This window comes from Harpia harpyja, chromosome 17 (genome assembly GCF_026419915.1).
Source record: "Harpia harpyja isolate bHarHar1 chromosome 17, bHarHar1 primary haplotype, whole genome shotgun sequence".
NCBI classification, from domain to species: domain Eukaryota; kingdom Metazoa; phylum Chordata; class Aves; order Accipitriformes; family Accipitridae; genus Harpia; species Harpia harpyja.
Genome location: NC_068956.1, coordinates 25,810,885 through 25,827,269, shown reverse-complemented (window position 1 = coordinate 25,827,269; position 16,385 = coordinate 25,810,885). Strand labels below are relative to the sequence as shown.

The window sequence follows — 16,385 nt, the reverse complement described above, 5'->3', positions numbered from 1 at the left end:
TAGGCTAAGATTTCTGACTCCCCCTCAGAGCTCAAGATTTGGGGTCTCGGTTGGGACCTGCCCCCCTGTCCCCGGGGTAAGGATCCCATTGCTATCCACTGAGTCGCATGATGTGAGTCATACTTAGAAACACGTAGCTCGATGACCGTACAGTTATAGTTGCCATCTACCTTCAGTTGTTCCTCGGTGTTTTTCTTCAGAGCCTCTTCAAATCGGTCTGCTTTGGCCTTAAGAGATTGGTTCTGGAAGGTGAGGGTGTCTATCTGGTCCTGGAGGGGAGACACACCAATGAACACACCAACTGTGTTATCACCCCTCTTACATTCATACAAGTCATTCTGCACTGTAAAACCATGCGGGGAGCTGAACAAGGCTTAGAAACCTCTGCAAAGTGTATTTTTTACGTAAGGCCACATGAACATCCAGTGAAGTTTTGATAACCCAGAGCCTCAGGGAATCCTGAAATCCCTGCAGCTGGCTGACACTGGCTGGCACTAGTTCATGAAATGTCTTTGATGCTAAATCACCCCATCACCTTGGGCTGGATGAGAACGAGCATGTCCTTCCTTAAAAGAGCTGGCATTTATATCATGGGCATGAAAGAGATCATTTGTGCAGTCCCTAGAGTCTGAATGAGGTAGTAGATACCCCATCCCTGCTTCCTTCACTTTTCTAGGCTTCTAACATGGTAACGAGCGACAATGAGTTAGTGGTGTGGACTTTTTAAATGATCGTCGTTTCATCTCAGAGCTGTACAGAGGAACAACATATTATTTTAAGCAATCATATTTCTGTTACAATCAGAGGCATTCTTGTTACCTCTCTAAAACATCTGTAAAAGCCACAGTTGCTGTGAAACTGGTATTCTTATCTTTCATATATGTAATTTCTTGGCTGTAACACTACATCAGTGCTTATTGCAAAACTGCCGACATGCCTTGAACTGTCACAGCCGCATGAGGAAGGCCGTGACAGTTGCTGCGTGCAACAGTATGTGTTAGGGGTTTTAAAAATTGTAAGTCATCTCTGCCTATGAATCAAACAAAGCTTGCACTATTTGCTGTGGCATCTTTACTTGTTCACACAAGATTTCTGAACTTAGCATGAATCACAGCGGCACGCTTCTGCCCTCCGCTCCTTGGGATTTCCTCATCTAGAGAGTGAGAACAGCACGGAGTTATTAGAAGGACTGAAAAAGCCATGACGATCTTGAGCTTGGTGTTAAATAGTGGGATCTGGGAGATGTGATGTGCAGGGCTGACTCTGGCTGGCCCAGCAGGGCCAGCCCTGGGGCATCCCTCATCGGGGACAGCGTTGCCCTCCGGTGGGAATGGAGATATGTCTACACCATGGGACTGGCTCCCCAAAATTAAGGCAGAGGGGAAGCATTTAAAGCACAAGCACAGGGTCAGGCAGGGAGAGGTCAGCGTTTCTGAAGCCCTGGGGGTACCTGCCGGAGGGTACTGTGTAGACAAGGTGATGCTCACAGCCACCGCAGGTGCCAGAGCCCTCCCCACCGTGCAGGGAAGAGCTCCAGTTTGCTCCTTGTGCCGGGCCAGCAGCCAGCAGGGTCAGAAGGACGTTTCTTTGCTTTATCCAGCTGCCTTTTCCTCCCTTGAGGTTTGCCATCTCTTTCAGATAGTTTGTATTTTGCTGAACCAGCCAAGGGGGAGGAAAAAAAAAGCTGAGGGTGCTGGGTCTCAGTTTGGAGAGGCAGAGGACAAGAGGTACTATAGCTGGTAAGAAACAACAGCCTGGTGTGCTGGCAGCTGGCAACGGGGCTGGTGCTGCCCCGTCGGCTGCTCTGCAACATCATTACAGGGGTGGGAAAATAATGAAACTGCTAACCTGGAGTGACAGCCGCAGTTTTTCAAAATTCTCTTCTAATTGTGCCTTTTCCAGTTTGTGAGCAGTAGTCAGTTCTGGGGAAGATACACAGACATGACATTGCTAAGTGAAGTCCAGCAAACCAGGGTCCGACAGCACAGACATCATGAGCCAAGCGCAATTCGGGATGCAGTTTTAGGGCATGGCGGTTGAGTAGGAAATTAGTCGTAATATGCTTTGTGACCTTAGGTGAATTGTTTTGAGGATCAGGATTTTCTGATCTTTCACTGGTTGCTGGTACTTCTGTTTCTACGTGACCAGATTCTGATTTTTCAGAACTGCTCAGAATTCCCGGCTCCCGGGGACTCTGACCTGAAAAGGGTCGGTCTGACAATGGGTCATTCACCAGTTCAGAGTGAGTATCCCCAAATCAAAGATTTAAAAATTCGATATATTTAAAAGCTTGGGTTTCAATCTTATTGCGGAGATGGGGGGGGAGCAACTCAGATGCAAAAATGCAAATGACAGTGCTTCTCCAGGAGCTGTGGCAGATGACCTGTGAGGTTTATTCCATTAGTGAGATTGACAGAGCCCGAAGACAAAAAAGTCCTCTATTTATATTACATGATTAAAGGTTTCACTACTAGAACAACTCACCCCGGACTTAATGATAACCAAAAGTTTAATAACCAAAGTAGAATAAAGTTTAATCTCTAAACCAACGGCACCAAACTGTCATCCAGTACAGTATTAGCATCTACCTTTTTAGTATATGGACCCTCTATTTTTTGTGTCTTTACCCCCAACCCCATGGGGTTCTGCTCTCTAACCATTGCTCATTAGCCACAATAACAGCAGAAATAATACTAATGCTCTAGTGCAGCAGCTGCTGCAATGCCTCTTCCATGCACAGGAGGGCATTTCATACCCACACCAGGAGTAGGGAGCGCAAACTTCGGCTACCAGAGCCTTGATAAACCACAGCCAAATTTTATCATCAGAAAATACTAACCAAAATGGACAGATAAGAATATCCTCAAGCAAGGAACAGCTTTGTTTTGTTTTTGTTTTCAAAACTGTATATGTTAATTTAAAAATGGTATGCTAGATACCATCTCTGCCTACGAGAGAGGGGAATAGACTGTTTTCAGCTCACATTGTGCTCTGGACTGTGTCTTTAATTGACACAGTGCAGAGCTGAGCAATATGGCTTTGGGGAAAGTTCTGGGAAAACCTGCTACTGCTATTTAAAAATTAGACCTTGATGCTTATGTGTAAAAGAAAAAAAAGAGGGAGATTGTACAGATAACTGTTAAATGTCAGCTAAAGCATGTACAAAGACATGTATTTAGGTACTGAACTGGTAGGGAGGAAACAGCTCTGTCTTGCAGCACCAAATCCCATGGAAAAACTGTAACACAAAATAAAGATAACGGTGCTGAGGTGCAGATTTGTGCCAGAGTGTGGCTTTGGCCTGCTCAGCATGGCCAGACTTTTGCCACTGAAAGTGATGAGTCTTATTTTTAGAAGCAGTGTAGGCATTTAAGGACGTAAATTCAGAGATGTTCAATGAGCTCTAGCCTCCTGAGCACCCGAGGATTAGGCTCTTGAGAAAAGTCTATGTGTGAAGTGAGGTGGAATTTGGACACTATGTGCCGCGACCCATGGAGAAAGCCTTATCGTTGGCCCAAAGACCCCTCAGATAGTCTCAGGTCCAAGTTAGACGCTGTACACTCTGCACACAGTTCTCCCTCACCCCTAGCATGAACCTGGTGGTCCACCCCACGTGAAAGCACATGGTCAACACCAATTTTCTGTATCATCTGCTCTGGAGGAAGAAAATCCAGGCTTACACAACCTCACTACCACGCTAATTCCTGCTCTAGAATAGCTCTGTAGCCATTGGGTTGTCTTTGGCTTACCTTGAATCTTGCAGTCATTCTCATCCTGCAGTACTGTAATGGCGACTAAGTGGTTATTTTCCAATTGTAACATCGCAGCTTCGTGCACAGCTGTGATATCTTCCACCTGTTCCAATGACAATGAATGGAGACATGGATACAGGATTAGACATGCTGTGGCATGCTGACAAGCCACTGCTAGAGAGCTCCAGTGAGCTGGAAACAGTAAAGGGATCTACTGAACGTGACACTTCCAGCACCTGAGCCAGTTTTACTCATTATGAAACAGGCACGTTGATGCCTTGAGTGGTAGCGTGTAGTCATTGCTGATAGTATTTTTGTTCTTTTAACTTAACGGTGCTAAAAGAGGTACATAAGAAAGCAAAAGGCCAAAAAGCCCTTAAGCAAAGAAGCCATTTATAAAATGCTCAGAAATCTCAACATTCCATTAATCTAAATTATATTAATGACCCAACTCCCTCTGATGGTCAGATAAACATGCACAGTTCTGAGCCATCCTGGTTTTTGTCTTCACGGCACTTTGCTGCAGTGATTTTTATTGCAAGGTCTTGAATTAACTTCCACGGAAAGTGCCTATGAATTATTCATAGTTGTAAAATATTTATTTCTAGAGAAACATTGAAATTATTATCAGTGGGTATGTAAAATGAATTGCAATCTATCACACTTTTACTTGAAAAAGAGTATCCTACAAATTCATCAATACCCAAATTCCTATGTCCGTTTGAATCATGTATTTTGAGTCCACATCCGATAAACTGATGAAAGATATGACAGCACCTTTTTCAGTGCAGACACAAGAGTTTTCAGGTTGGCGTGGAAGTAAGCAAGACAACAGTGAAGCCACGAAACTTTTTCCCCATCTCATACTAAGGCCAGAAAGAGGTCCTGCTGCTGCAAACTGCCCAACAAACGGCACCGCACACCACACTGCACGCAGCCATCACGGGAGCCGGGGATGCAGCTGGAAGAGGGCTGGGGGCAGCCGGTGTTCCTGTGCACCCGATGGGTTTGGGACTCCTTCAGTACATTGTTTGTTACTAGACTTGGCTAAAGGCAAAGCGAGATCGTTAATGATAGTGTTTCGATATGCATCATTAAAGAAAATACAGTGAGAAGTGGTGATCAAGGTTAAGGCAGTGGTCCAGAGCAGTTTCCGAATGCAATGCATTGATTTGCTTTTCTGGGTTTTGTAATCACGGTGATCTTATTCCCTACATTTAACACATTATCTGTGATATCTGGCAATGCAGAGGATCAAGGATCAAACTATTTTATTTTTACAACGAAACAGCTGTTCATTGCAAAGTGATCTGACTTTAAATGGTTTCTTTGCTCGCTCTTATGTTAAATAATGGTAGAAAGTTACTGCAGCTGAGCATGTCTTGACTGGGATAAATGTTATTTCACTGCATTTAACTGTCAAACATATGTGTTAGATTACTCAACAGAAGCAAAATTTCCAACCGTATTGGAGAAAGCATGCTCTTAGAATGAAAGATAGGCATTTAACATGGAATTTAAAACAATCCAAACTCATTCTCGTAATAATATGTGAGACAACTCAGTGGTGAAGAACCGTTTGCAAAACAACGGGGACTCAGCCTGCTGATACTTTGCATGAAGGAGCGGGGAAAAGGGGACTAGGTGACTCAATGGGCTACTAATGGGATAGGGACTATCACTTGACTTTTCCCAGAGCACTACGTCCTTGTGTATGATGTCTGTGCGCTGAAACCTCATGAGCATTGCCGTGTTCTTTACCTCACCTTTGCTTAAGTCTTTATGCATACTCTAATTGCTTCTCAGCTGAGCAGCACCCCATAGGAATGATTACGCTCAACTCCAGCGTCTTCAGAAGGTGAAGGGGTCTCCTTTCACTGCCGCCATTCTTGGCAGGTTATTTATCTGTAAAGCCAATTAAATATGTTCCAAATGGTCTGCAGGGATTTTTCTGTCTTCTGTGTGTTTCATATCCACATCCCAAATGACTGTTTTTAATCTTCCAGTGTGACCTCCTGTCTGCAGTATTTCGTAGCAATTTTTCATAGCAGATAGTCTACTTGGCACCGGGAAGCAGATCTCTTGGATGCTAATTCCAACTTTGCCGCTAACTTAATTTATAGGCTTGATCAACTCATTTAACCCTTGTTATGGTTATTTCTGGCTATAAAAAGAAGCTTAGGTGGGATTTTTAAGGCTTAATACAGTAAAATAAAGAGGAGGCTCTAGTGGGAGGAGTTCAGTAAATTGGTGGACAAAACAGCTTGAGCTGCGCAGCTCAAGCAAGAAACACTGACAAGCTTTGCAATTTTGCCCTTAGCTGCAAGGAAATATGAGAAATATTGGGATGCATTGGCACACATGACCGGTCTGTGAGGAGTTTGTCTCTCATGCTCTGCTATGCTGAAAGAACTGCCTCACCTCCTCAGAGGCAGTTGAACCTCCAAAACCTGACAACTGTGTATCCAAAGAAACAACAGCTGTCTGATATTAAACTAAACTAAACTTGTACATCAAGTACGGGCAGTAAATGGTGGCGTTTGTCTTTTTAAAAATAGTTGACCTTAAAGACAGTGGGCTGCCGTCTCCGCTGTGCCATGTTGGTGCTCTCTTCTCCATGAGCTCAGCGCCGGCTAGCCCCTTTGACTGGCTCCTGGATGTCTCAGCTATGGCTGCACCGTGCCGCGCCAGCCTTTACCTCTTAAATGGTCTAAATTAGCTTGGGCACAGGCTCTGCTGATGGAGCTGGTTTGCTCCTGAGCCCACAGCTAGTGCTGTCATCATCCTTGGGAACTGCATGGGGCATGCCTGCGCGCTGCACCCCACTGCAGCCCCTGCCGTCAGCCCGCTCCCTGGGCACGAGCAGGGGGGAGCGGCAGCTCTGGAGCCTCGGCCACAGGCTCCTGCTTCAGGCAGCAGCCCCAGAATGTGCACTGGAGATACCCTGAGATACAGAGCATGCAGACATAAAACCTTCTCCTCCACCTTTGGTCACATCCATCCATCTCATAGACCACACCTGCACTGCACTGTTGCTGCCAATTTACATTGCCTCAGAGACTGAAAAATTCACCCTCCACTACCTCCAGCTGTGCTGGGCATTGGCAAAATCCCCAGGTTGGAGAGACCGATGCTGACAAAGAGCGGGGGCTCTTGGCTGGGCTCACGTTTCGCAGACAACTGGCCCTTGCGCTGCATCATCTGATGCATCTGGGTGGCATACCCACAGCAGCGGGGACCGCGGCGTGTCAAAGCCTGATGGCACAGATTGTAGAGTGCAGCAGCTACTCATGTGAGAAAAGCCCTCACGAACTGTGGTGCTGGGCAATGGGTAAGAGTTGCAGCTGGAAAAATCAGAACTGTATCCGCTGCTCGCTGAATGCAAAATGAGAAAAGGCCAGGTAAATTGCCATAATCCAGAGCAGGATGTTCTGCGACCAGGTGAGAGGTGCCTATAGGTGAGTTACAGTGCTTGTTTACTCCAGCTGTTAAAAATAAGACTAAAGTAGCTGCATGTTAGAGTATTCCTACCTACATACAGAAAGACAAGCAAGGAGAAACACTTGGGACGTACAATCTAAGCGATTAGACTGAATGGTGGAGCAGAAGTCAGGGAACCCGGAGTGTATCACCTGCCTGATGTTTAGGCTACATGTTGCATGTGCCCTATAGCTTCACAGTACTGCCCTTTAACTAGCATTGCAAATAACGATGAGCAGGGCTCTGCTGGCCTTACCTGTGTTGAGCAGATTCTTGTTCAACTCTTGGTTTCGTATAAATTGAGTACAATAGGTGGGTTGGGGAGCAAGTATGCATGGGGAGCAGAGCTAGTCTTAATATTTGTGTTGTAAAACATCCGGAAGCATGCGAAGACAAGACATGGCAATGTAATGTACTACTGTGTAGAAATACCAATAGGAATAATAGGGAGAAAAAGCAGTAAAGATAGTCAGGAATATATTTTTCCAGTCATCAGTTCATTACCAGTGTCTTCATGTTGGAGTGGTCAATATATTTCATTACCTGAACCCACTTGGTACTGGCATGGTCTACTCTTCAAAGGGAACAGGCAGAGACTGACCTGATCCTGATGCTGCAATTGGACTTGCTCCAGCTGCAGCCGGTGCTGTTCCTGCAGGCTCTCCTTCTTGGTGTTGTATTCCTCCTGCAGCCGCTGCTCCAGCACCTGCAGTTCCTCCTGCTGCCGCCTGCAAAGCTGCTTCACCTCCTCCTCGAAGCATCTCTCCAGCTCCTCCTTCTCGCTCTGTAGTTTCTTCCATCTCACTGTGTTGAGGGCTGTGGAGACAAGACCATACAGTCACGCTCTGAACTTCTCAGGAGCAATCAGTGGCATCGGATCTGTTTGTACAGCACCGAGCATGGTGGTTCTCACCGACTCTGGGGCTCCTGTGAATCTCAGACATGAATAAGCTCTTGCTATCTCTTCTCTCTGTCCCGCTCTCGCATACTCATACACACATGCATTTGTTTAAATAGAGGCACTGGCAGAGGATGCAAAAGCCCATGCAAAACTAGGGTTTGGTGAAGTATAATAATAATAATAATAATAATAATAATAATAATAACAACAATAATAGGAGGGAGCTCCATGGACCTGCAGGGTGACTGGATGTCCCCTCCTGGCCAGCACAGTCTTGGATCTACAAATCAAGGCCTTGGGGCTTTTACTTTGCCTTGGATATAAGAAACAGCATGTGAGACAATCACTTGACACAAAGCCTTTCAACTGGGATACAAGATTTTTCTTACCTCCTTCTCTCAAGCCACAGTCTTGGCTAAGTCCCCACTTCCAGGGATGTGCCAGGAAGGCACAAGCTGCCTGGGCTTTCCAGGCGCATCCTGTGCACGTTATGCAGGGGGGGTGATTGGCCACTTGACCAGGAAAAGGAGATGCGTCTCATACATCCCATTTTCCAACTGTTAGAAGCTGCTCACGCCATAAACCTGTCTTTCGCACCAGCTCCATCGAGGACCTCTGATTAACGCATACTTGCTTATAATATCTTTATATTCAAATACTACTATCTTGTGTGCTTCATGGAATCAGAGAGTGCAAATGAAAGGCTGGTACTGAAGACAATCAGAAAACGTGAAATTTTTAGTCCTGTGAACTAACCATGTCTCTGAATTCACAACCATGACTACAACTAGTTTCAGGAGGTGCATCTCCAACAGTTCCATCAAGTCAAGGATATTCAGTCTCTTTCCACCTATATTGTTCCCTGCGTCCCAGGATAGCAGTGTCATGAACACTGTGTCCTTGGCCCTTTGCTTTGCTAAAGAAAGGTTGCAATCAATCCAGATATTGAAGACCTGATGCAAGTTGGACAAGGTCAGCCAGACTACATTTAGAGAGCAAGTTTGCTCACTTACAAATATCTAACAGGTAAGAAGTGATTAAAATCATCATGACCATAACATTCCAAACAACACTAGGGAAGAAGAGATGTGTTTTTAATGGCACTGCTAGACCTTCCTTCTGATTTAGACCCATAGGTGGTTTAGAAAAATGATCACCTCTTGAATATACCATCTGTATTAGCCACTCATCCTTCCTTTGCCTTTCAAAATGCACGTGCCATGCACAAACCTGTACGGTGTTGTAAATCAGTGAACTGGAGGCAGCTGTCTTCCTGGGTAGACAACTTCTGAATGCTTCAAAACCATATTTATCCTATGACCATACATTTGCTCAATTGCTGGCAACCCCCCCCCCCCCCATGTTTTCCTGTCTCTTTCTACTATGGTATCAGACTGTGCTCTTTTTTTTTTTCAGGATAGCAACAGTTTGTCAAAGCGACCTTACTGCTGTGACCACAGGTCATGTTAGGTGTACCCGTGCAAGGTAGTTTGGGCACCCAAGCTAACCATCCCCTTCCCCACATAGCTATTTTTCACCCTGTTTAGAGCTCTGCTTCCACACTTACTGGACACCAATATCCAGACTTGCTCAGTATTTCCAGACAGATATCACTACTGGGGTCCTGTTCTTATCCTGAGGTTTTCTGGAGCACTAAGAGGGACTCTGTGTCCCTTTCAAGCTCTCTGCTCCTTACAGAAAGAGAGAAAGTGAGCCTGAACCGGTGAGCTTAGCACCGCAGCAACGGCACATAGGAAGCTTTCCCACCTGCCTGCCTCATACCCAAAATGAAACGGTGCAGTTTATATGGACATTAGCTGAAACGTCTTGTCTCCTGGCAGTTTGGATTATAGCTCTAAACCTTCTCTCTTGCTTTGTGATTTTTTATTTTCTTCGGCATGCAAAGCAATCCCTGAGCTGGAGGACAAGGGGCAACGCTTGCAGCTCTGCGTTCAGTAGAATTCAAACTTACTCAGGCTTTAAATTGGAGCTATAATCAACCCAGTCTCTCTCCAGCCTCTCTAATGAGATTACCCAGCACACAGGGAGGGCTGGGCAATGAAATGACATGATCTAAGCAAAAGAAAATCCGTCTGAAACGCTTTCTGTAACCTGAAACACAAAACTATTCGCATCTTGCAAATCAAGCCCTGACGCAGGTGAAAAATGGAGGGAAGAGGAAAGCAGGGAAAGAGTGTCTGCATGGTATGTTCCTCACACACCCAAAAATGCTATTGGAGGCAGAAAATGAGGCCATTGCCCAGGAAATTTGCCCTATACTGAATATCAAACACCTCTAACGAGAAGAATCCCTACCACAGTCTCTCAGACTGAGACAAATGAGGCTAAGGACCGAAGTGGTGAGGAAAGACTGAATCTCTTCTTAGACAGGAGATGGACCTTTGGGCCTGGCTCTACTGGGACAGGAGCAGCAGAAGGTGACACCTGTGCAGCCCAATACAAGGTCTGTGGCTCCCTTACCCAGCTGGGGAGCAAAGGAGCACGTAATTCTGACATTTAATTTCCATTAGTTTGAAGGGAAACAGCTGGTGTTCAAAACCTCTTTACTCTAGGAGTCTCACTGTTGCAGCTGAAAAGTGCTTATATTTATAATTTGTAAAGATGGGTGTCTTGAGTGCAGAATGATTGCTTGTCATGCTTTTTCTAGCCTTGGCATTTCTAGCAAAATACATGAGCAAATCTTATTGCATAAAATAACAAGTCCCTCAGCGTTTGTAGAAGCCACATTCCTCCTCAGGGCCGGGAAGGGAGAAGCACTTTCCTATTTCACTGCATGCTGGTTTCAGATGAGGTGCGATACTTCACAGCAGTGCTGGGGGTAAAGGTGGACAGTGTTATCTGAACCTAAATATTTTGCCTGGCTCCAGAAGGATGCAGGTCTCCCTAGGCTCTTTTACACATGCTTCATCACTGCTATTGCTTCAGCAGTGATTTTATTTTATTTTATTTACCAAAAGATACTTCCTTAAAAATATATTCTGACTTTTCTGAACAGTGGATTATACCTCGCAGTTTCATTGCTTTGTATAGCAGAATCCTGCAGTTTCTGTTGAAGTTAACAAAGACTGTGTGCTTTCAAAACCAAGCGTATTCAGCACCTAAATCATAATTCTGAATTAGAGCTATTGCCTAAACAACTAAATCTTGGACACACTGCCTGTATCAACCCTGGCTAGTCCAGCCTTGTTTTACTGATTCATCCAGGCATTTGCATCAGTGAGTCTGACATGGTGAATTTACACATGAGAAATCAGGAATTTCTGACCAACACCCATACTGTTTAACTGGACTGGTTATTTTTAAATTAAAGAGAGACTACTTATCAAAGTGACTGAGACAAGTCAGAACTACAAACTGGTTGTAGTCAAAATAACATGCTCTGTAGATTTTCCCTAAATTTCTTCATAGAATCACCTATGACTGCTGTTGCCAAATAGATGACTGTTTCATTCTTTATCTGCATAAAGCTTGGTGGTATATGTACAATATTGTACAACATACAGATTCATCTGATAGTGAGACTAAAATAACCCTCCTATAGCGCAGGTGGGCTGCATGTCTCTAGTAGCACCCACAGCCCCAGCCTGCACTGCTTTAGAGACAGCAAAGAACTGCACTGACGAGAACCACTCTCATGCACGTGGCATTTGCCATTTCACCTTGTCCACAGATTTAAAACACTGGTTGTTTCACAAAACTTAATTTTATCATTTTCTTCCAAAGGAAAAGAGACTGTCCAGCAGTTTTTGACTTACACTGAAAAACATAAACATTCACCTTCTATAGGTATGGATACATACCAGGATCTGTACTGCTGATGAATTTTTTCACATCCTGCTGGAGTGCAATACCTGCACATGTTCATCTTTTTGCCCATCCCTACTGGGAGTCCTTCTATCTGGGCATGTTGTGTCTCAGGGTTGTACAGAAAGGATTACCTCCGACAAGCAGGACAGATCACCAGCCACCCCTGTCACTCCTAACCAGCCTCTGCTCAGCATCTCAGTGTCTCCCAGAGTGGTGGCTTGCTCAGGAAGAGGTGGCCTGGGATGGCTCCTCTCCAGTACACGGACCACAGGACCACCGAGGAAAGGACTATCTCACACCATCTTTCCCCTCGCTGAGAAAGAAAGCACATACACATCTATGGCTGATCTCCCTTCTGAAGCAGTACAGCTCAGCTAAGACTTCAGACAGCTTTTCTGGAGTATTTGGGGTTCTTTCCAAAACTGTCTCCATGTACTCCATCAGGACTCAGTTTTGTGCAGAGGAGGTATCTGTTGCTGCATGCACAAGAGCAATGGCCAGGGCAGGCAGTGCAGCGATCTCCTGCGACCGAACGTGCTGCTCTGTGACCCCCAAACAGGCAGTCGGTTATATCCCTGCAAAGTTCTCCAGCAAAACCACCACTGATCTGTATTCACTTCAGCTGTACAAACATGGTGTAAATGGAAGCAGAGCTCTTTATCTCCAGCACTGTACCTCTCTTCCCTTCCCATGTCGCCGCCACTTCCAAAAGCACTCATGAAAATGAGCAAACCCAACTTGCTAGAAAGAGGTAGGGCTTTCGAATGAGAAGCGGATATTCAATGGAAATCTTCAGATGTGCCCCACCTAAAGAATGCACCAGTGGTGACAACTCCTCTGTGAGAGCTGTGGAGATGCAGAGGATGGATGCAGGCAGGCATCAGGGAATAACTGGAAATGCTGTTTTGCTCTTGCTGTAGTATCCTTTGGTCATGGGGACAGTAAAGCTCTCTATGAAATGATGATTTCAGAGGAGCACAAGCTGTTGGGCATCGGAAAAGGGCCATGCTCAGCTTTTCTGCAGGGGGTTGTCTTAGACAAGGTGAAGACGAAGCACAGGGAGGATCTGCAGTTCTGACCACCACACAGGGGTTTGGCCTGAGCCCCTCTTTGCGAACCAAGTCACCCTCCTGCCATGTGCTTAATGTGTGACCCAGCAACGGGGCTCCCACATGCAGGGAAAGCTGAAAGGTCCCCCCTGTTCACAGCTCCAGTCATCAGCGGTTCCAACAGCTTTTGTACTCAGGGTGTCCCCTGCCCCAGTGGTCCTCCCGCCAGGAGCCCTTCCTCCTCTCCATTTGCCCTGGGGTAGATGAACCCAACATCACACCCGTTCTGGGGAGATTTGAGCCCAAAAGAACTCAGCCTGTTGGCTAAAGCCAATGCAAAAGCCCATCTTCTCTCTCAAGAGTTGCAATGTCTTTACACCCTCCCTGTCCGTCCCGTCTAGATCAGAAACCAAACGGGAAAAGTGGTGCGTGCAGATACACGGGGAATACACAGACCGAATGGGACATGTTGCTTTTGCTGTCTTTCAACCACGAAGAGACCTTAGAGATATTAATAAGCAAGTTCTGAGCTTATTGTCCTTCCGTTTGTAGCCGAGCTGCAAAACATGCAAAGGTACATAAGTAAGGAATGCATTCCCAGTCACCGTGCACCACAACACTCCCAGGTTCCCGCTTCTCGGCACGCTATGCTTTCTCCTTGCCAGCGGTGGTACATAGTTTAAGAACGGAAGCTACGGATTTATGAAGAACAATTTGTCTAGTAAAGGGGATGCACAACTAGCTCCGGTGTGTGTGGTAATGGACCCATCGCCACAACAAAAAGGTAAAATCATGGTTCCCTGCAAAGCCACAAAACGCCTCGCCACTGGGCTTCAGAAGACACTTCATCACATGCGTGCAGGTTCCCTAGGATCAGTCACAGGGAATAACTGCTTGCGTGTAAAGTGAGAAAATCACTTTGTTGTTACTTTGCTTGTACTACTTACCAACTTCATTCCTGATCTTTGCAAGCTCGACTCCTAACTCCTTTATTTTCACAAGGGCATTTTCATTCTGTTTAAGGAAAAAAAGAGAGAAATATGTATAGTCCCCAGGTTTGTCCCAGATAAGCACTTTCACATGTTCATTTAGTAAAGCAGATTAGATTGATTCCTCAGATTTTTTTTTATTTTTTTGGTGGGGGTGGATTATAATGAACTCATTCAGTTTTTAAATCAAGCTTAGGAGCCACAACTCACTAGCTACAAATACCTTGTATCTCTGTGAATACATGTACACACACTCATGTGCACAGGACAACACAGAATATTTACTCCTACGTGTCTAAAAAGACGTTTGCATTTTTATATCATTTCGTGTTCAATATGTGTACCATTTATAGCTGGACTGCATGTACAAGATTGTTTTATTAATTCTGTTAAAACACTTTCATCTCTTTATGCCTGCATTTAACTACCTCTAAACATAGTAAAATGCTCACACAGTCAAATTTGCAGAGCCGACTACTGTACTTACACCATTCTGGGCATGGCGGGCATACCCATAGAGACACCACTAATAGTCTGATGTTCATGCCTATTTCCAAATTTATTTCTGGTGTTTTATTGTCTGTAAAGAACAAGAGCTCCTTTCCTCAACCTGTCTCAAAGGAAATCTGAATAGTTAAGGAATTAAAGCAGATGAGTTGGCCAAAGGAAAATTAAAATGTATTTACATTAACACTGCTGAGGTGTTATTACTAAAATGCAAGGACTTTGACAGCAGATATCTCATGAGTGCTGTGCAAACTGACAAAGTTTGGTGTAGTACAGTAAATCCCAGCGTAATGGTTCAAGCATAAGGGCACTTTAAATTGGAATGTATCCTGAATCACATTAGGAAGAAGATAAAGGAACGCATCCTGCTGGGAAGATCACTGATGATTAGGAAAACTAGATCAGACTACTATAAATATGTCCCAGGTTAGAAAAGGCCAAGAATCTTTAAAGGACACTACAGAAAAATTGTATTCAAGAGAAAAGGCAGTGTAGTAGCAAATGGAATTTAAAGGACTCCTAAAGTAAATCTTTCAGTAATAAGCAAGCAAGGCTAATAAAAAACTAGGGCACAGAAAGGAGTCATTCGGCAGCAAGATACATAGCAGATAGGATAGCAAATTAGTTCTGTCTTACCAAAATGAAAGTGGAAAAAAAAAGATTTCAGAGCTTAATGTTTCTGTTTATTTTTCCTGCATCTAATTTTTAACTCTGTTAAGAGAAATGACACAACAGCTTTATGTTTGGTAATACCAGGAAATTGGAATCTGGAATTTAAATTAATCCTTTACACACTGCCCTTTTGGGATGATTTCTACCAGAACCAAGAGACACACTTTCCAGAAAGTTTTGCTGTAAACAGAGTGATTAACTGAGCTGATGTGAGAGCCTTGGGTGCCTGAGAAGACCCAGGCGATGCGGGCATTTCTCTTACTCAGCTATGGGAAGAAGCCAGGCACGCAAGGCTGGGCTCCTCCAAACAGCCAGCTCCATACACTGCTGAGTAATGCCCAGGGGTTGTGTGCCAGGACTGCAGAGTCCCCAGTCCTGACCGACTGCATTAGGTTCAGAATAAAACGGAGTGGGTTGGTTTGGCGTTGTTTGGTTTTTTTTAATTAGTATAAAAGCTATGAAAAAACAAAAAGGTCCGGATCAATATAGCTTGGTATGTTAAAAAAACATAGCCCTTCACACAGATTCCCAAACCAGCAGTCTTACAAAGATAAGGTTTCCCCTTTTGGAGAATACCACTGCATCTGCCCATACCGTCTGTTTAACTCACTGGAGTCATTTTAAGAAGTGTACTTGACAGATTGCCAGGACTGCTGCCCTTGAAGGCGTGTGCACGGGGATATACTGGATACGGGGCTTGCAGATGGGAAGCACCCACTCAAATTACCAGCTCCCACTATTTGAAACAAAAGCCATTTAAAGCAAGGGAGCTCTGTACAAATCATTGCCAGCACCTACAGATAAGCAGAATTCAGTGGGATTGTTACTATTCTACTTACATGAAGAAAACGAAAAGCAAGTAAAAAAATGACATCCTAGGAAAAAAAAAAAAGTTGTTAAAATTTTGATCCTCCATAGGAAATATTACAGACTCCTTTTTTTACCTTATGTTTTATCTTAGATAAGGTTTGTCCTACCCTTGAGGATGCTTGATGGTGAGACCCTCTCCAAAAAAGTGGAGAATTGCCAGGGTTGCAGCCTAAAAATGCTATATCCCATAACTCAAGCTCCAGCATGGACACCACCCCAGCAGGACACTGGGCCTCCGGGCTGCCTCCCACCACGCTGGGGCCGCGGTTTGCAGAGCAGCCCCTGGGGCTATCTCAAGCAGCCACTGTTGGCACACACAGCTCAAGTGCCTTCGCTG

General features: G+C 44.8%; 1 protein-coding gene across 8 annotated transcripts in view; it reads right to left on the bottom strand.

Moving 5' to 3' along the window:
- Positions 1–16,385, bottom strand: part of MTUS2 (microtubule associated scaffold protein 2) — a 309,423-nt gene that overhangs the window by 13,279 nt on the left and 279,759 nt on the right. For all 8 annotated transcript variants that reach the window (XM_052813036.1, XM_052813038.1, XM_052813037.1 and 5 more), the window contains 5 exons: positions 13,958–14,024; positions 7,834–8,048; positions 3,750–3,855; positions 1,849–1,922; positions 171–269 (listed from right to left, as the gene is read on the bottom strand). In XM_052813036.1, the coding sequence (XP_052668996.1) occupies positions 171–269; positions 1,849–1,922; positions 3,750–3,855; positions 7,834–8,048; positions 13,958–14,024 (561 nt within the window). The remainder of the gene's footprint in view (positions 1–170; positions 270–1,848; positions 1,923–3,749; positions 3,856–7,833; positions 8,049–13,957; positions 14,025–16,385) is intronic.